A 19,725-nucleotide genomic window follows, 5' to 3' on the forward strand; every position below is an offset into this window, starting at 1 on the left:
TCAATATGAATGAAGAAGTCAACTTGATAAATATAATGGAATCTTCGACCTTGTTCTTTAGCAATACGTGCTAATTTTCTATACTTTTGAAATAAACTTGATATTTTTGACAACGTCACCGGACGCCTGCTGATAAGCTTGATTACAAAATCCGCCGTATCTTTTACATTCTGTTTTTTATCAATTTCATTTAGACCACTTCACGTTCTAAGAACATAATTGAAATAACCATGTCATCAGTAAGTATTCCATTATAATTAACATACCTAGGTTTGTAAACAATACCAATGGTAATTCATAATATTGTTTCAGACACACATATTCAACGTTGAAATGACGTGTGAGGGTTGTTCAGGTGCTGTGGAAAGAGTACTCAACAGGCTAAAGGGACAAGGTGTTGATAGCATAACTATCAGTTTACCAGAACAAAAGGTGTCGGTTACATCCACTCTCAGTGCTGATCAGTTGCTTGATGTTATAAAGAAAACTGGCAAAAAAACGACATATGCTGGAACACAATAGTCATGCTTATAATAAGATCAGCTGATATTCTTAGTAAGAAAGAAATGTACAGAGAACATCATGTGACATGCATAATTTTTTAAAAGCTGTATGTATTTTAAGTCACATACTAGTTTCTAAGGCTTTGAGACTGGGCAGCAAGCCAAATGTTGACATTTTTATATCCCCTTAAATGTATTTTTTTTATGGTTGTACTGTATTATTATGTTTATTAATTTTATATACCTAAATTCATGTTATTTTAATCACCTATTGTGACAAGTATACAATCTAGCTACAAGATTTAAATAAAATATTTTGGAATAAAATATTTTTTGTTAATAATATATTTGTAGTTCAAAAATCTATTAACACTAATAAAAAACAAAAATCAATTTTCACTCTTGCTCATAACATCTTCAAGAGTATTAAGTCTGAGGTCGACAAGATCTACAGCTTCATGTAAAGCATTCAGATGATCAACAATAGCATTAACAGTTGGTAGAATATCAGCACAGTCACAATCTTTAAGCTTGTCCACATCATTAGCAAAGGTTTTGTTTAATTTTCTTATTTTATTCTTACTCATGTGTTGATCACTACAATGATCTGTTATGACTTTAAAACCACTATTTAGAGGGTAATTTCGTTTTCTCCCGACCCATTCAATTGTTCCACTAGTATAGCATACATCATTGTCTCTCAGTTTAATCATACCAAACAGGTCTTCCTCCTGTTCAAACACAGTTGCCATGGACTTATCTAACATAGATGGAATTGTAAAAGTAGTTTGACTTGGTGGAATTCGTGGTATGTGGCTCATATGACCCACATCATGTGAGGTACATGCACCAGCTGGACAGCTAGAAGGAATTTGACTATTCCTCTTTTTAAATATTCTTGACGAAAGTGAACCCAATGAATTGAGCATTGTTGGTCTGATACAAGGATCTGTTTGGCTATAAATCCTTGGTTCAATAAGAGTGCTATTAGCATTTGGTGGTTCTTCAGTGAAATTTGAGAACCTCATACCATCATTGGTTGATTCATGTACATCATCCAGGTGCACAAAAGTAGCCACAGGCAGCTTGGTATTGTGATAGCATAGATACCATGTTCTTGTACCCTGATTCATGAATGGTGAAAACTGCATTAATACTTGTAACTAACTTAATAAGACATTGAGCGCTTTAGGTAGAATTTAAATTTGCAGTTTTCTCTGAATTCAATCTTTTGAAGAGCAATAAGGTACTTGGATGAAACAGCTTTTAATGCATCCTGAATGGGGAAAGCAATCAGTTAAGAAATAAGTAATTTAGAATATATTATATTTCCCATATTTACCATAAAAATAATCCCATATTTACATACTAATAACATAGACTAAACTTATGTGCTACTGTACAACAACTACTATCTTTTTTGTGCAACCTGAGTTCTTCCTCTTGATGTGGATGTTAGTTTAGAAGTTTGAGAAACAGACTTAGGTATAGTTGACATATTCTGTTCAATGTTCTCCTTTACATCACTCAGTTCTGTGAAGTTTGTTTTCCAAATAAAGACCTGCAAAAAGATAGTTTCATTACAATAATTGTATTTGCACAATATGAATTATTGTATCATTAATAGTATTTGTATGAAATTTACCAGTTTATCATCACCAGCAGAAGCAAATGTATCACCACTTGCAGAAAAATTAACAGCATTGATAGATCCAGTGTGCCCACTTAATGTAAAGATTGGATGTCCCTCTAATAGATCTAATATCTGAAATTAACTTTTCTTATTAGCACATACTACATCTTGAATTGCATTGATAATGTATTTTTGTAAATAAGCATACCTTCATTTTCCCATCCTTGCTAGCTGTTAGTATATAACTTCCACTAGGATGAAATGCTAACTGTGTGACTGCATCATTATGAATACTGAAAACAAATAATTAAAATAATTGGTTGTATAAAGAAGTTTACCTTTCTCTATAAAAATATTTTTAAATAGATATCTATGTGAATATCTCACCTGTAATATTGCACAAGGCTGTGGGTCCTGACATCATACAGTTTGACATTACCATGTGATGTGCCAACAGCTATATAGCAGCCAGATGGATGCCAAGCTAGGCATAGACCATGACCTTTCTGGTCTTTATATGTGTAGATACACTCTCCTGAATCAGGATTCCAAAGCCTTGTAGTCTTATCATCCGAACACGAAGCTATCACCGATCCGTCACCAGACATACGGGCACATCTCACCCAATTGGTGTGGCCAACATATGATGCTATAAATTTATGTTTATCAGTTGACCACAATTTAACTATTTTATCATCAGATGCAGTGATAATCTAAAACAATAAAATACATTAATATTCTGTACAACATATAAACAGTTTCTACCATTCTTAGCAACAAACCGAAATATGATATACCTTAGATCCATCATAACTAAACTGTACAGATCGTACAGTTTGTGAATGTGCCTTAAACATGCCAGTGCTACCAGTGACTGTAGGGACCCATAGCCTGACAGTCTTGTCCCTTGATGCAGATGCCATGTATTTCCCTGAAGGAGAGAATGTAACGTCCATAACAGCTTCATCGTGTCCTTGGAATCGGTAACTTCTCATATTACCGCGAAGATCCCACAACTGTAAAACACGATGTATGAATATACTAAGAGGTCATTACAGAATCGTTTTCTATATTTCTCGTTTTATCTACACATTTTATTATACCAAAACACTATTATCCAGTGAACTGCTAGCAATTTGTTGATCATTGGGGTTGAAATATAATGCTGTGATTGCATTTTTATGTCCTTTTAACTGTTTCTCTAATGATGGTTCAAGGTAAGTAAATTTAGTCTCCATCGTGTTCAACGTGTACAAATAATTATTTTTTGTATAATTATATCGTTGCTATAACACATTCGAATTCAAATCAAACTGATGTTCAGTAGCTGTCATCTGTCATGATGACAAATCAACAAAACAACTGGTTTCAAGCAATGTACGGTAACAAAAAGTACGTAGGTAGGTGCCTAGCGGCAGCAGATGGGAATGAATCCAGGCATTCTCGGCAGTAGTAATGAGAAATATAAATTCACTATCCCGCAGAAACAAAATATAAAATAAGTAAAAGGACGTTGGTAACTTAAAGCACCATATAAGAAAAAGGGAATTCATTTAAAACAGAAAATATCACCACATTAAAGATATTGTTGACTCGTCAACGTGTAATTCTTTTGATGATTTAGAATGGAGCACTTTAACAGCTGTTGAACAACGGCGCACGCTTGTGTCATTTTATTTCTTTTTTACTTGCATTTTGCAAATTAGTCTATGTCTGTGGTCGAGGTCGACATTCGATTACTCTGCAGTGGACACGAGGTGTTTCTAATGTTTTGAATTTAGTTTCGGTAGTTCTGTGATATTCCGTCATTGGATTTAGTTATATTAGATAAAAATATTATTTACTGTTAATAAACATAGCTGCAACCGTAATCCGTGGATACAGAAAATCATTTTTGCAAATTTATTTGCATGCTTCGCCCGGTACATTCTTGTATTCTTTAGAAGGACAGAAGTAAAATATAAAGGTTTTAAAACTACATGCTGATAGGTTTAAAGAGGGTTATTTTTCAGACACAAATTGAATATGAAGTGAAAAAAATTCTATGGGGATTCTCTTCTCAAGGATAGCTGGTAAGTTTGAAATCGTGTACTTGAGTAGAGGTTGCATGATTTACTCTTTTGTTACAGTATACATATTTTTCCGTAGGTGCTCAATTATTATGTTAAACGTATTTTCGTTCTTTGCTAGAAATTGCAAAGGTATCCACGTATTTAATATTTTTGAAGTCTAACTTTTATTAAATAGAAATTGTTGTTATAAGTTCAATAAATACAGTAGTAACAAAGAAAATAAAAACATAAATAAGAATGTTTTTAGTTTCTGCTTAAATTTTTTATAGTTTACAACATAACTCAAGGCCCTGAACATTTATATACCAAGCATTAAGTATTTATGTTCAATATTGATGATATTGTGAATGTATCTTGCAGCAGTGGAATTCAGCTACAATGAATGTTGGAGGTATTGGGAGTGAGGCAACGGGGGAGGTTGCCTTATTAGTGGAAGAGCTGAGCCGAGCTGTTGAACTCACTTTGATGCCCACAGTGCCTCATCAGGAACGCAGTCAGGCCTATAATGCATGTGAAAGGTAACAAACCATTAAAATTGTTAATATACTGATGAATTTTAGTGCAAGGCTTCAAATTTTATTTGAGATCATTCCTGTAGAAGACTATGATTATGATAGAATATCACACCAGTGGATTGATATTAAATTATACTGCTTAACATATTATTACATGTGCCTCAGTTGCTAAGCATAAATATTTTTTAATGAATAAAATAGTTACTGTTTAAGCTTCAAGCTTATGAGACTTAGAAAAATAATAAGACACATTTCTACTGCCAATGGTTAAAAAGAAAATTGTTATGAAACATTGAGTAAATAAATATATGATTCACATTTTTGTTTATGTACAATACTGTGGTCATTGGGCATGGAGTCAAAGAATCCATTATTATCTGTGTGTAGCTAAATAATTATAATAAATTAAAGTAATGTTAAAACTTTGACTTTTTAAACTTATTGTTAAAAGTGCTCTATAAACCTTATTTGTTGTAGTTTCAAGGAGAATTCACCATGGTGTGCCCAAGCTGGTCTACTATTAGCCAGTGGTACTCAATACTCACCAGGAGTAAAGCATTTTGGTCTTCAGTTGATGGAACATACTGTAAAATACAGATGGCCGCAGATCACTCAAGCAGAAAAAATATTTATTAAGGTAAGATATTCTTGTGGCCATTAAAAACTGTAGATTTTTCATATTTTATTGTTATAAATTAATTGCATTTTAATATTGTAGATTGTCTTTTAGCAAACAATAGGTCTTGAATAACAGTAAATTTGTTAAGTATTAAATTATGATTACCTATTGCTTAGTACATTTTACATCTGTTTAAATACAGTCTACCTATATATATTTTATTTATACAAATTAAAGACTTAGGTGTTGAAGTGTGACCAACTTTTATTTGTTATTAGATATTTAAAATGTGAGTAGATGCTTTAGAAAACTGGTTGGTTACATATAAACAAGTATATTTTTTTATAAATTTCATTGAGGTCCAAGTTTGTATTGCATAACAAAATAATTATTTTTCAATAGGAAAATGCCATGAAGCTGTTGTTCATGGGTGGATGGGAGACCAGTCACCTGAACGACGCTCTGGCTCGCGTCATCGTGGAGATGATAAAGCGAGAGTGGCCTCAACAGTGGCCCACGCTATTGTCGGAACTCAGCGACGCGTGTTCGCGCGGTCACAGGCACACGCAGATTGTACTGCATGTGTTCCTTAGACTCGCCGAAGATGTTGCTATTTTACAGGTAATATTCATTTATTTTGTCCAATAACATAATTTGCTGTTAGCAAGAATGAAGATGTTTGCGAATAAATAGTCGGAAATGCGTATGTATCATGTATGGGCGAACCATCATGAATTTCTATTAAATAAGTATAGTATACTGCTGAACCTAAGAACAAGACCCCGACCCGTCACCCACAGTTGCTTATACCACTGTTTGTCGCACTCACATTACTTACATACAAAATATAAAAAAAATCAGTAATAAACAAGACATTGCTACTTCAGTAATATTATTGCGATGTTCTTAGACACCCACTGATGTATCATTTACAGTTTTCCTTAAAGTTTCTGTTAATGAAATATGTTGCACTCTATGTTGTTATTTTGTCATAAACCAGATTTGTAGTAAAAAATACTGTTCCATGATAGCTTTGAAATGTTAGCGATTTGTAAAGTGTCGTATCACGAATAACCTTGATATATTATGTAGGCAACTAGGCATGCGATTCAATTTTAGCGTGTAGGTTAAAATGCCAGTACGTTTGTACAAAATGCATTGATGATGTCACCGTCATTTCAACTCATTTCTCGCAAGAAATTAAGTGCGGGGCTGCAAAAACGGGCGGGATTTTTTAAATAAGAAACAGCATATGTGTCCACTGTTGCTGTTAGCCTATGTTATTCTACTTCTAGTCTGACCAGGCATCATCTCATGTTACTTTGATTAATATTTATTTTATTGATTACTCTCATTCACATTCCTTATCTTAGTGCAATTTCTTAAGACAGATAACAAACATTGATTAATTTTCCATTAAAATTTTACTTAGTAGACACTCATATAAATACTTTGTAGACACAACCAGTAATCATAGTACATTTTACATGAATTGTCTGATAGTGATATAGGTAGATCTTATACAGAAATGGGTAGTATTCTGCCTGCGTTTTTAGCAATCTGATTTATAAAATAAATAATGTAGTAAAATGCTCTTTTAATACAACTGCTGTAATTTTACGATTGTTACTTTTGTTTTGCCTGAATATAATGACATAGATTGATTAATATACCTTTATGTACCCAACCCTATCGAAAAATAGGATGACGTTATTATTTTCTCACATTTTCATATGTTCCAGACACTGGATAACTCTCAAAGACGGAAGGATATAAACCAAGGCCTAACAGGGAATATGTCGGAGATATTCGCGTTCTTTATGCGGCTCATCGAGTTGCATGTTCAAGGGTTCAGAGAGAAGACTGCTGCGCTCGACTACACGGCCGCCTCTAGCCACGGCCAAGTGGTTCAGGTAAATACTGATTATTTTATTTTAACACCACTTGACACGTGCGAAATGTTGGTAAAAATAAAAAATGCCATATTTATGTATCATCTGATATCTGAGCAATATTACTGTAGAGTTAAGAGTAGTTTTTGCATGAAAGGTACTAAAGACTCGCGTTTATTATGTTCGTAGGATAAAGTATTGTTGCTTTAAACTTTACTAGATTACAAGAGATTCTCCTCATTTAAATCTATGTAAATGTTACGTTTTTAGAGCAATTCATTAAAAAACTGTTTCATGTCACGAGATCTCCTTTGATTTATTTGTGCAGATCAAAAAGAGCTAATTTTCATTTCAATGAATTCTGTTCTAGGTGGTGTTACTAACATTAACTGGATATGTGGAATGGGTGTCTATAAATCATGTTGTGATGAACAACGGCCGGCTACTTCAAATCCTCTGTATTCTACTGCAAGATGATGTCTTCCAACTGTCTGCTGCTGAATGTCTATTACAAATTGTCAATAGAAAAGGATCTGTAAGTTACAAAAAATATATTACTATTTGAAACACTATGTATTTTTTTTGAGACAATAATTGTTAAATACATGTGTGCTCTAAATTGCAATTCACCACATTTTGTTGGTTTGCAAAAAAACACAAAATTTTGTCAAAAAACAGATAATGTTATTATGTCAGGATTTACAGTTATGTTGATAAAATCCTAATCTGTTGTGTGTAAATAAAACTTTTAGAGATTTCTACTTTTATATAATATTTTGTGTTTCAGACGAAGGAAAGAAAGCCTCTAATTATATTATTTAGTAAAGACGCTATTAATTGCATCCACCGTGCCGCTGTCGCCAGCATCAATGCAGTTGACGAGGCACATTATTTGTTCCTAAAAAAGTTCTCGCAGGTAATATCAGAAATACTTTTATTCATTTGGAAACTGGCTTCATCATTCATAATTTAGCACTTTCGCCATTGTGAATATAGACATTTTAAAAATTATCAAATCTTTCATGGTAAAGGGCTATATTTTACTTAATTTATTAAGAGAGATACAAAACTAGAGTAGCCTTATGCTCTTAATTGCTCAGCCATTAATAAGATGTTACACTTTGTGTTGGTGTTGTAATTAAAATATTAATTTGTGTACAGGTATTAGCGGGTTTAGCTCAACAATTGACATCTCTATGGAGCTGCGCCACGGACGTGGAGTCGTGGCTGCCAGTGCTGCTGGAGACGATGTTGCTGCTGACGTCCCACCCGTCGCTGACGCTCACGCACACGGCCAACTCCATGTGGCTGGCGTTCTTGAGACACGAGCAGGTGTCCAAGCTGCCGCACGTGCTGGCCATGGTGCCGCGCTGGATGCAAGCCGCCGCTCCTAAAGTACTTAAGGTAATAACCTGATGTGATACACCCATCGTTATCCTTGCTTATAGTTTTCATTGCTAACTTGGACAACCAAAACAATAAAATAGATGCGTTTTCACCACAGTTTCTGGTGTCAGTCTTACAAGTTCATTTTAGCGTGTCAATCGTAAAAGTCAGAGACACTACGAAATTGAAATCAGTTTGTTGTAAAATATAACGATATCTTTTTCAGGTGACGTATCCATCGTCTCGTGTGAGTAGTACTAACGACGCAGTCGCGTACGCGTGTATGGACTACGATAGTGAACAGGAATTTGCCATATTCTTCTCTAGATGTCGCACTGAAATATTAGAAAGTTTTAAGTAAGTTGCACCTTCTTTTTCTGTTTTTTTTTATTTCCATAATATTACTAATAAAGACTTAGTAAAATTAAATAAATAGCAGAATTCCACAACAAATTATTCTGCTTTCTTTTAGTTTAAAGTAGACTTTTTATAGTTATTACAATGCTACAAGTGTGTCATATGTCTTTCCTTCAGATTTTGTATGAAAGCAGCTCCGCTGGTGACGTGGGCGTATGTGGAACAGTGGACGCGCGCCGCTCTCGACAAGGTTGACACGTGTCCGCCGCAGATGGACACGCAACACCCCATGTATATTGAATGGGAGGCGCTCTCTCAGGTATATTATACCCTAGAATCAATGCCAGTACTAAGCTATTATCATAATTGTTTCGATTGACACATATTCCGATCTAGATGTATTCATTCCGGTAATATATCAATCAATTATATGATTTGGTTTGTTGCGTTAAGGTTACGGTTGGCGAAATACACCTCGTGGCATAATATTGATTCTTATAGTATGACTGCTTTTATAAGTCGTATCTCAAATAATAAACGTGTGTTCGTGCGGTAGGTTCTAGACATGGTCCTGTCGCGGCTGCTGCAAGCGGATCCGCGGCCCAGCGTGGTGGAGGGCCTGCAGCTGCTGCAGCGCTGCGTGGTGTGCTCGCCGCCCGCGCCGCTCATCCTGTCGCTGCTGCTCTCCTTCATATCCGCTCTCTTCGTGTTCCTCAGCTGCGCTTACAGCCAACTCGCCGGTATATACCTCTTTTATGTGATTATATTTTCTTCGATATGCAAGAAAAAGAACTTTATGCAAAAGTGAACAATTAATTTGCAAATCATTAACGGAGTACCGGAGACATGGGATAAAGTAGTTGCGTGTGTGCCAGGTCCGGGCGTGGGCGCGGCGGGCGCGGAGCTGCTGCCGCGCGTGCTGGACAAGATCTTCGCGGCGCTGGTGTACGAGGGCACGCCGCCCGCCGACCGCCGCGCCAGGGCCGTCAAGAACGTGCGCCGCCACGCCGCCGGCCTGCTCGTCAAGCTGGGCTCCAAGGTACACTCGCCGGGCTCCGCTGGCACGTCAACCGGGATTCTATTATGTTCGTTAAATTTTAACCAATAAATTTAATTTTCAGTATCCTCTGCTGTTGCTGCCGGTGTTCGGTCGTCTGCACGAGTTGTGTTCGACGGCACTCGCGCGACCGGATCTCAGTGCGGTCGAGAGTGTCACGCTACAGGAAGCGTTATTACTGGTGTCCAACCATTTCTGCTGCTACGAGAGGCAGAGTCAACTAGTCGCTCAGGTAAATCAGATATTATATATGGATATTTTCTATTTAAGTTTTAATTACTCGAATTCGAATATGTGAGTCTTCGTCGTCTTCAATTTTTTTTTATTATGCTATCTTTGGATGGTCGTACGTAGATAACATTTAGTGATTCCTTATATTATTATCTCGTCGGGTAGGTGCTGGGCGACTGCAGCGAGCGCTGGGCTCGACTGGCGCCACACCTGGCCAGCGCCGAGGGGCTGGCGCGGCTCGTGGGGCTGGACGCGGCGCCCAGCGACGCGGAGGACGAGCGCGGCCGGGCGCGGCGCACGCTGCTGCACGCGCTCACGCTGGTGCTGGGCGTGGTGAAGCGCACCAGCGTGCCGCCCGACCCCGACAAGGCGGCGCGCGGCGGCTTCGGCGCCGGCGTCACGGCGGCCGGCAACCCCGTGTGGCGCAACCCCTGCGCCGCGCACGTGCTGCCGCTGTTCCCCGCCGCGCTGGCGCTGGCGCGCGCGCTGCACGAGCTGCACGCGCCGCCCGCCGCCGGCCTGCGACACCCGGCGCACGCGCGCGCCCTGGCGCCGCCCGCCGCCGAGCGCCGCAACCTGCTGGGCATCCGCGAGCACGACGCGCCCGCGCCCGCGCCGCGCCCGCAGGACCGCATGCAGAGCTTCCTGCACACGCTGCACGAGAACGTGTGCCACCTGGTGGGCGCGGCCGCCGCCACGCTGGGCCGCGAGCTGTACGCGGCGGCCGGGCTGGCGGGCTACCTGAGCTCGTCGCTGCTGCACGGCGCCGAGTGGCTGCCGGACCACTGGCTGCGGCCGGTGGTGCGCAGCGCGCTCAAGCCCCTGCTGCTGCACTGTCCGCCGGCGCACTACCGCGACGTGGCGCTGCCGCTGCTCGAGCACTTCGCGCCGCGCAGTGAGTTCACGCCCGCACTGTCGTCGTATCGGTTGACTCTGATCGTTCTCAATTTTTTATTCTTGCCATTATCGTCCACAGTGCTCACACACTTATCTCAACGATGGGATTACATCTCGTCTCTATACGAATCCGGTAAACTAGAAGAGGAGGGAGGCAGTGAATCGCAGGAAGTTCTCGAAGATATTCTCGTCCGAAACCTCACGCGAGAGTACCTCGAAGTTCTCAAAGTAAGAATTTATTTGGCCTTGTGATTTTTTAACTTAACCCGGGTAGAACAGCTTTTTATTACAATTTTAATAAACATGAAATGCGATGTATTCTCACAAAATACTATTGCAGATATCACTAGTAGACGGCGGAGTGACCGTCGAGACCAACGTGGACGATATGGACGACGACACTACGACGAGCAACAACGTGCAGCAGCGATCTCCCGACACCGTGTCCGAGCTCGGCGGCCTCGTGCTCGCCCAGCCCTGCGCCGGACCCGCCGTGCTCTACACGGTAATTAAATATTCCGTTATGAAGATACTAAGGGCGTGCAAATGTTCGATTTCAGTGCTATCAGTCGTAGAGATATATAAGGGTTCGTCATCATTTACTAAACCTAAATCTAACTAAAGCTCGTGTGACGTTCGCAGGTGCTGCACGCGCTGACGTGGAACGACTCGATGTCGTCGCTCCGCGCCACGGCGCTGGCGCTGCCGGCGCTGCGCGGCGCGCTGGGCGCGGGGCGGGTGGGCGCGGGCGAGGCGGGCGCGGCGCTGTCGGCCGTGCTGCAGGCGCTGCGCGTGCACGGCCAGCACGACGCCAACCAGGCCGCGCTGCTGGCGCTCGCCGTGCAGGTACGACCCTATTTAAGGGAGCGGTCGAGGCGCGGCCGACTCGAAGCTCGACCGCCTTGGCCGCAGGGACCGCTTTTTGTCGATGTGAATTTTATAAACATACAAATAGATCGAAACGAGAAGACCTCGACTTTGAATACCGAACCCGAAGGGTTGGCCTCTGCCGCTTTAGGCACTTATCTATAGTAATATTATAAAGTTGAAGAGTTTGTTTGTTTGAACGCGCTACTCTCAGGGACTACTGGTCCGATTTGAAAAATTATTTCAGTGTTAGATAGCCCATTTATCGAGGAAGGCTATAGCCTATGTATCATCACGCGATAACCAATAGGAGCCGAGGACCAGCAATTTTTTTTTTACAAAAACGGGGAAATTTTGACCCATTCTCTCTTATGTGACGCAAGCGAAGTTGCGACTCCAGCTAGTATTATTATACTGCCGATCAATTATTGTTTTACGCCTCTGTGCCGTGAAGTTAGGAAACATTCAGTTCGTTCAAGTTCTGTGCAATGTCCAGACGTACGAGATCCTGCGGCCGCTGTTCCCGGGCATCGTGAGCGTGCTGCGCGCCATCCCCGACGTGGACGCGCACGACCTGCAGCGCCTGGACGACAAGCTCACCGCGCAGAACACCAAGCCCTCCAAGATCGACAAGAGCAAGCGAGATCTTTTCAAGAAAATCACCTCGAGGGTACGCTACCCTTCGTCACTAACTTGCTCGAGTCCTATTATACATCTTTGCATTTTTTCTTATAACTGAGTGAAACCTGTTGCGATTATGCAACTAACGACGATACAGTCATATCCTAATTCCTAAAGGTGAGTATAGACTACAACATTTACTTGTAACAGAACAACGAGCCGCTCTATGATATGTTCTAGTGTATCATCCTCTTACGAACTAAACGTCGAGCACGCAGGCCTCTTGTTACAAACCAACGAGCATATTGGTGTAACATTTCGTCGAGCGTATTGGTGTAACATTTCGTCGAGCCACGAGTGCGGGCGATGCGCGGTTGCGGGGTGACGCGGAGGGAGAGGGATGAAAGACGCACGCGGTCCGCAACACAACGCCGAGCATTCGCAGGAACGTTACATTACATGGAAATGCTTTGGAAACTGAGCTTTTGCCTGTATTGTATCATTCGTAAGAACGTTACATTACAAAGAAATGCTCCAGAAAATGTTGTAGTCTATACTCACCCTAAGACACTATGTAAATTGATATTAACTGACTAGTTTTTAACATAGTCTTAAAACTTGTTGTCTCCTTTTCCAGTTAATCGGTCGAAACGTTGGGCAGTTATTTAAAAAAGAGGTGTACATCCTGGACTTACCGACGATGCACATCGTCAAGGAGAAGCCTCGCAGTGCCATCGACACCCCAGAGGGCGCCGGTCTAGAAAAACTATTTGCGCCAAGTGCACCCACTTAGCGCGCACCCTACTTGTTCACTGTTAAATATTTTATTATGTCATTATACATATTATTATATGTTATAAATCTATTTATACCGCATTTCGTGAATTTTTATTCACTTCATGCTATTTACCCCCCTTACCTCCATCCGTCAAACTGGTAATAAGAATAGGCAAATATTGTACAATCTTGCAAAGAATACTCATTTAATCTTTATTTTTCGAAAAGGATGAAACGTATTGTAAGCACGCTAGGGGCTCAAGCAATAATTAAAAATAAAGTATGTTAATTTAATAAATAATTTATTTCTATGAAACAATGTGATCACTTTTCATATGTATAAATCAGTTTAGTGCCCACCGGCAGATTTTTACCATTACAGACTAGATCCACGGAGGCCGTAGCTAAGTCTACTTTTAATACCGACGCGCTGTCTAACACGACACATTTGTTCAGGTAGTCTCCGGGAACGGGAATAGATCGGGGGCCTAGCACGGGATCTACATACCGCCACAGTTTGAGGGCATTCAAGTCTGTGAAAATAAAATAATTAATGATAGAGTTTTCGTGACTGACGCCTTATCAAAAACTAGGCAAAAAATAGAAGCCATAATATTTATGTTGAGTAATCGCGTGACTCGAATATTATACGCAAAGTTCATAAAATTTCCACATTCCTTTCCGCCACCAAATTAGTAAAACGATAAGCAATTTTTTTTTCAATTTGCGTTACAGTTATGTAAAATGTAACAAGTTTTATTACCTTTGATTGCTTTGACTTCCTTAGCGATTTTGGCCTTTACTCTTTCGATCGTATCTCCATCGGCAAGAGTAGCCGAGACAGTGAAGAATCCGTTCATAGCGATCGGGTTGATGAACGTAGCGTCCACGCCCGCTGCGACGCTGAAGCTTACATGGGGCTGGCCCGGAGCGCAGTCTTCACGAGTTTTTTCTGGGGCCTCTTGATCGTCGGTATATTTGACTTCAATCGAATCAAGCTGGAAATAGTAAATTGGGTTAAATTAGAATAAGTTCTTTTATTGAATACAAAAGAGGAGAGTTTATGTCACTTTCCTTTGGGTGGGATATTTATGTACGTATTTATCTGTAACGTTCTTAGAAGCCTGCAAGAAATTGAAACCAACTTACATCTAAAGTGTTGAGTAAATACGCAATATTATCGTTCAAGATAGCCGCCTCATCGAAGGGCAGTCCTACAGACAGAGCCTCCACACCAATACGCTCCATATTCTCTCTGGTCGCTTGCACGAACGGCATCACTCGCTTCATGTATTTCTTTAACTCTGGGATTGCGCCCAATTTGCTAGATATTGTTTTGTTATCAGGAAGTCCAGACGCCTGTAAAATAAGCAAAGATTTCTTTTTTTTAACTAGTTAACTATTTTTCTAATTTCTTATTTAATATTTTACTTTACTACTTAACTTAAACATATTTCATAACATAATTCTCTCATCTTATAGAATGTAAACTTACCCCATTAAGCTCCTTTAGAGTGGTTAAAATAATATGTTGCCACTTGGGGTACTCTTTGGCAACCCAAATAACAGCCTTGTTTGGTTTCTTCTCTGGTTTAGGAGTCTCGCCCTTTTTCGGTTTCTTAACAGCACAATGATTTTTGAGATAGATTCGGAAGGAATGCGCAGCATCCATTAAGTAATTGCTGGCCTTGATTGAAAGTTCATCAATTTCTCCTGCCACAGGCCAGTTGGCATGAAGAATACTTGTTTTCTGCAATGAATTAAACACATGTTTCAGGTAAAACTGTAGTAATTATAAAAAATCTGTTGTATACAGTTTCACTTATAATATCACATTGATGAAACTTAATTTTTCATACAAACCTAGCTAAATTAATAGCTACACTGCCAAGAAGTGCATAAATAGAGACTTGTTTACGAAGTCGAAATTATCTGCGGAATTTTATTTTTCGTATTTTTACTTACATTGCCCAGCAACTCCCACACATGTTCAGCAACGTGAGGACAGATTGGTGACATGAGTTTCGCCTGTGTTTCAATGTACAGAGTGACGAGCTCCGCGTGCATGCCACCCTCGGAACAAAGCTCCCTGTACTTATCCCTCGCCGCTTGTAACTCAAAGAAACCAGTCTTTAGAGCTTCTTTGAACAACATCTTGTTGTAATTGTCGTCAGTCTGATTGATTTTCGTGTTCATTTCGCTTACAAACACTTTGTCATGGAAATTATGCGGTCCTGTAAATAAAAGGTATGCAAGTTAAAGTATTTTTTATTATTTTAAAGTCCATACATTTTTAAATGTATTCAAAGATTCAACGTTCGACTAAAAAGTAGTCAGAAATTCACGGAATATCTTACTACGCTGACGAACTTTGAGGGTCTATAATATCTAAAGTAACTGTTAAGCTAGGGTTTTACCTGTTCGCAAAGTAGATTTCGTAGCAATGATCTCCTTTACCCATTCAATGAAAGTAAATAGCCTTAAAATAGCCGCGTCAGCAGTATTTTCGACGAAGTTAGCATCTTCAACAGAATCGCCTGCATCGGCTAATGTTAGCCTCATACCGTCTGCGCTAAATTTGTCTATAGATTCCGTCAGAGTTAAGAAGTTTCCATCAGACTTGGACATTTTGGCAGAGTTCAACATTAGATGACCATTAGCACGAATTCCTTTAGGCCACTTGTCCTCCTCATTGGGCCAGATGGCGCAGTGATTATAGATGTAGAAGGTTAAATGATTTTGAATCAAATCTTTTCCTGATACTCTTAGGTCTACAGGATACCTTTAAAAATAAAAGTTTATAAGAATATTTTCCAAAAAAGGCCACACTAGTTCGAAATATTAAATTGTACAAGTATAGGAATTTAAAGGGATCCAATTATGCAAGAAAAATATATAAGATGTAACTTACCAAAATTGGAAAGACTTCTTCATACGCTCCAAGGAGCTCTTAGCAATCTTAGTGCCTTTAGGGAAAGGCGCGTCTTTGAAGAAAATGTAATCCCAGACTGCACTAGTCATGTCTTCAGGTTTAATCTTAAGAGCATTCTCTTTGTTGCCCCTAAAAGTATCACCTTGTAGGAAGTGAGCGATTGTGTAGTAGGCATTGTAAATAGTAGAGTCAGAGAGAGACTCAATTAGCCACTGTGTATCCCATGGTAGTTTGGTTCCTGAAATAAATATTATTCGTTAAACTAATATATTTTACATGAGGCCTTCAAGTTCTGTATAACTTTTAATAATTCCACTACACAACTTACCAAGCCCGTAAGTTCTTGAGCAAGCATACTCATGAAGCCATTTAAGAGTAGCTTGGAAATTCTTCCTGACTTCATCATGATAAGTATTCATAGCATTCAGAGCTTTCTCAACTTGACTCTTCCATTCTTCATTACCATAATCCAAGTACCACTGATTGCAAAGAGCAACTACACACTCATCACCTGACCTTGATATAATCGTCTTTTCCGGTTCGTAGTATACCACAGCACCATTGTCCTCAATCACTTTACTTTGTATAAGCTTTTTCACATCCTGGATTTTTTTCCCTTTATATTCTCCAACAAGTAATACTCCATCATAAAATCCTTTCAGGTACACCATTTCTTTTGCTTGAGCTAATTTGTCTTTGTCATTTTGACTTTGAATTTTGAGTTCATCATACAGATGGACAGCAGATAGATTACCAAACTCTGGAATTTCCAGAATAGGTACAGGTTTAAATGGCATCACCATATCATCTTGAATGCCATACTTTTCTCTAAAGGCTGGTTTCTTTTGTAAGTCCACAAGTGCCGCATAATCGTCGGGAGAGTCAGATGGAACACTAGTAACAATACCAGTGCCCTTATCTTCCTTGATAGTTAGCATAGGCAGAACATAAATTTTGGGATAACAAGTTAATGGAGATGTTAATGCAGTTCCCATTAGATCCTGGCCAACAAATTCAGCAAGAATTTTGACTTCCCCATCCTTGCTAGTAAATCCTTGATAAGCCATATTTCTTGCAGCTCTTTTAGTACACACAAATATTCCATCTTTTACTGTTTCAAAAGCAATGTATTTGAGATCAGGATGTATCCAACAATTTGTTTGTCCATACATTGTTTCTATTCTTAGAGTTGCTGCCACTAAACTAACTTTCTTGCCTTTGAAAGACCTAAAGAATTAAATAATATAATTACCCACACATATTATTATTAGCTTGATCTTCAATTCAAAAATTATAATTTTATGCTGTTTTAATTTCAATAATATATACATACTTAAGAACTTCAGGGAGTGGCTCTTGGACTTCCATTTTAACAATGGTGTACTCCTGGGGTCCAGCTCCTTCACCAGTACTTCTGTCATGGTCCATACAAGGCTGTTGGTCTAGAGGCGAAAATATGGTGTAGCGTTTACCATACATAATCTTATTGCGTTCTTTAAGGTGATAAAACTGCCACCTAATGAATGAATCATAAAATGGATTAGCATCTGTAGTTATGAATTTACGACGCCAATCAACCTGCAACAAAGAATAGCCATTTGGTGAAACAGTCTTTTATAATTTATTTGTTTTGAAGATTTTAAATGCTTAATTTTTATTGCAATTTTTTAAATTATACTTACATGAATTCCCATTCTCTTTAAATCAGCAACTGCAAGAGGTGGGAAGTATTCAAGCCAGTGACTTTCATCGGCAAAGAGTTTGATCTCTTCCTCAGGCACACCAATACTTTGCATAATCTGCCACTGATACTTGGCAGCACCAGTTTTGGCCACAGCTTTGCTCTTTTTTCCTTTACTTTTATCCTTAGGGACAATATCACCCTCATCTTTAGTCACCTGTTCCTCCTCCTCAGGGAATACAGGAGGACACCCATACAGAGCCATTTCTCTCTTTAGCTTATCAGCACAGGCTTTTATTGGCATACCAGTACAGTGAAATCCAAATGGAAAAAGAACTTTTCTACCCTTCAGCCTGTAGTATCTTGAAGCAAACTGCAAAATAAAGTACAATGAATAATTAAAATAATGAATACTATATTTCTGCAAACCAAATATTTAATATTTATAACAAGAGAACTGGCCCGACTTGTTGTACAATTTTATCCCGTTGATTCCATTCTCGTAAGAATTATAATCCCATCTATCCCATACAAACCTTGTCCCAACAGTAATAAACACATTAAAAAAGAATTATCCAATTTAGTTAAGTGGTTCAAGAGATTCATTTTTATTTAAATAGATAAAGTTTTGTAATAGACAGAAGCTACTAAACTAAAAATAATATTGCATTGATAATATTACCATTCCTATTAATATTATTTTTTGTTATTGCATCATACCTGTGACTAAGACTAGAAAACCAAATTAATGGTACACACTTTCTTAAAAATTATACTCACTTCACATTTTGATAGTGAAAATGTATGCCCAAGGTGAAGACGCCCGTTCATGTAGGGATAAGGAAATGTGCACATGAATTTTTCATAAGGCTTCCCATCGTCTGGAGCTTCCATTTCAAATATTTGCTCATTGTCCCACTTCTCTTGAACTTTCTTCTCAATATCTTGAAGGTACTCAACCTTAAATGTTCCTTTTCGATCTAAGGTAGCCTGAAATTAAAGAAAATCGTATTATTTTATTTATACCATCTGGCACCAGGTAAATATCTAACTTTACCGGCATCACAGGTAAAAAAGGAAGGGTTCTAGACATATGTTTACATCATTCCAGCCACAGCTGAATACAGGAGGGTAATCCATTTACTAAGAAATAATGTAATACTTGCCATTTCACCCTTATTTTATTCAGAATTCGTAACCAAGTACTAACTCTCCCATATAAAAGGAAACGAAGGATACGCACGTTGCCACGATACTGACAGCAGTGACAGGCAGTGTCAACTGTCAGATTACCAACTGATTGTCAGCAATGGTTTCCTGTCAAAGATGTTATTTTATTAGGGTTCATTTTTAGTCTAAAACTTTTAGTTAGTAAAATTTTACAACACGTTTTGCTTTCTGTAGACACCTCGCACCTACTTACTTATGGTTTATGTTGGCATTTGGGTGTGGATTCAAAGCAATTTAATAAAATCGGTTTATTGTTCAAATTAAATTAGATGTAAGGTCTCTTACATAAGTACGCACATTACATCATGCCTTATCCCCATGGGAGGAGAAATGAGAATACCTGAGAACGCCACTTGTTATAGGTATTATATAAATACTCATTACTCAGGGATGCGAATATTGTTTATTATTGAATAACGTGCATGAACCGTTTGATAAAAAATTTAGTAAGCCAT

At 39.0% G+C, this 19,725-nt stretch overlaps 4 protein-coding genes across 6 annotated transcripts; 2 read left to right on the forward strand and 2 right to left on the reverse strand.

The window, feature by feature from the left end:
* The first annotated feature begins 75 nt into the window (after positions 1–75).
* On the forward strand, positions 76–830 carry Atox1 (Antioxidant 1 copper chaperone). The gene is made up of 2 exons (XM_076116044.1): positions 76–239; positions 313–830. The coding sequence occupies exons 1-2, from the start codon at positions 231–233 to the stop codon at positions 520–522; spliced, it is 219 nt and encodes a 72-aa protein (XP_075972159.1). The 5' UTR covers positions 76–230; the 3' UTR covers positions 523–830.
* A 62-nt stretch (positions 831–892) lies between these two features.
* LOC142974205 (uncharacterized) lies at positions 893–3,492 on the reverse strand. Its single transcript, XM_076116369.1, has 7 exons — positions 3,240–3,492; positions 2,934–3,152; positions 2,524–2,849; positions 2,345–2,429; positions 2,149–2,268; positions 1,933–2,064; positions 893–1,627 (listed from the first exon to the last, which is right to left on the reverse strand). Exons 1-7 carry the CDS (start codon positions 3,372–3,374, stop codon positions 893–895), a joined length of 1,752 nt encoding a protein of 583 aa, XP_075972484.1. The 5' UTR covers positions 3,375–3,492.
* Positions 3,493–3,771: 279 nt separating this feature from the next.
* Ranbp21 (exportin-5-like protein Ranbp21) lies at positions 3,772–13,526 on the forward strand. 3 transcript variants are annotated; one of them, XM_076116042.1, is made up of 20 exons: positions 3,772–3,893; positions 4,149–4,208; positions 4,569–4,726; positions 5,201–5,360; positions 5,745–5,963; positions 7,085–7,255; positions 7,605–7,769; positions 8,022–8,150; positions 8,396–8,638; positions 8,847–8,977; positions 9,155–9,296; positions 9,534–9,717; positions 9,853–10,016; positions 10,099–10,266; positions 10,431–11,160; positions 11,242–11,390; positions 11,503–11,667; positions 11,805–12,008; positions 12,526–12,699; positions 13,288–13,526. In XM_076116042.1, the coding sequence occupies exons 3-20, from the start codon at positions 4,587–4,589 to the stop codon at positions 13,441–13,443; spliced, it is 3,594 nt and encodes a 1,197-aa protein (XP_075972157.1). In that variant the 5' UTR covers positions 3,772–3,893; positions 4,149–4,208; positions 4,569–4,586; the 3' UTR covers positions 13,444–13,526. The 3 variants fall into 3 exon arrangements, with proteins under 3 accessions (XP_075972157.1, XP_075972156.1, XP_075972158.1); XM_076116041.1 differs by having other exon boundaries at positions 3,792–4,058; positions 4,134–4,208; XM_076116043.1 differs by having other exon boundaries at positions 3,792–4,058.
* A 186-nt stretch (positions 13,527–13,712) lies between these two features.
* Positions 13,713–19,328, reverse strand: LeuRS (Leucyl-tRNA synthetase). The gene is made up of 12 exons (XM_076116046.1): positions 19,207–19,328; positions 18,821–19,030; positions 18,042–18,413; positions 17,693–17,937; positions 16,688–17,586; positions 16,339–16,597; positions 15,845–16,209; positions 15,393–15,661; positions 14,923–15,177; positions 14,577–14,786; positions 14,191–14,425; positions 13,713–13,960 (listed from the first exon to the last, which is right to left on the reverse strand). The coding sequence occupies exons 1-12, from the start codon at positions 19,207–19,209 to the stop codon at positions 13,752–13,754; spliced, it is 3,531 nt and encodes a 1,176-aa protein (XP_075972161.1). The 5' UTR covers positions 19,210–19,328; the 3' UTR covers positions 13,713–13,751.
* Positions 19,329–19,725: the final 397 nt, after the last annotated feature.

Source organism: Anticarsia gemmatalis, chromosome 7 (assembly GCF_050436995.1).
Source record: "Anticarsia gemmatalis isolate Benzon Research Colony breed Stoneville strain chromosome 7, ilAntGemm2 primary, whole genome shotgun sequence".
Classification (NCBI taxonomy): Eukaryota; Metazoa; Arthropoda; class Insecta; order Lepidoptera; family Erebidae; genus Anticarsia; species Anticarsia gemmatalis.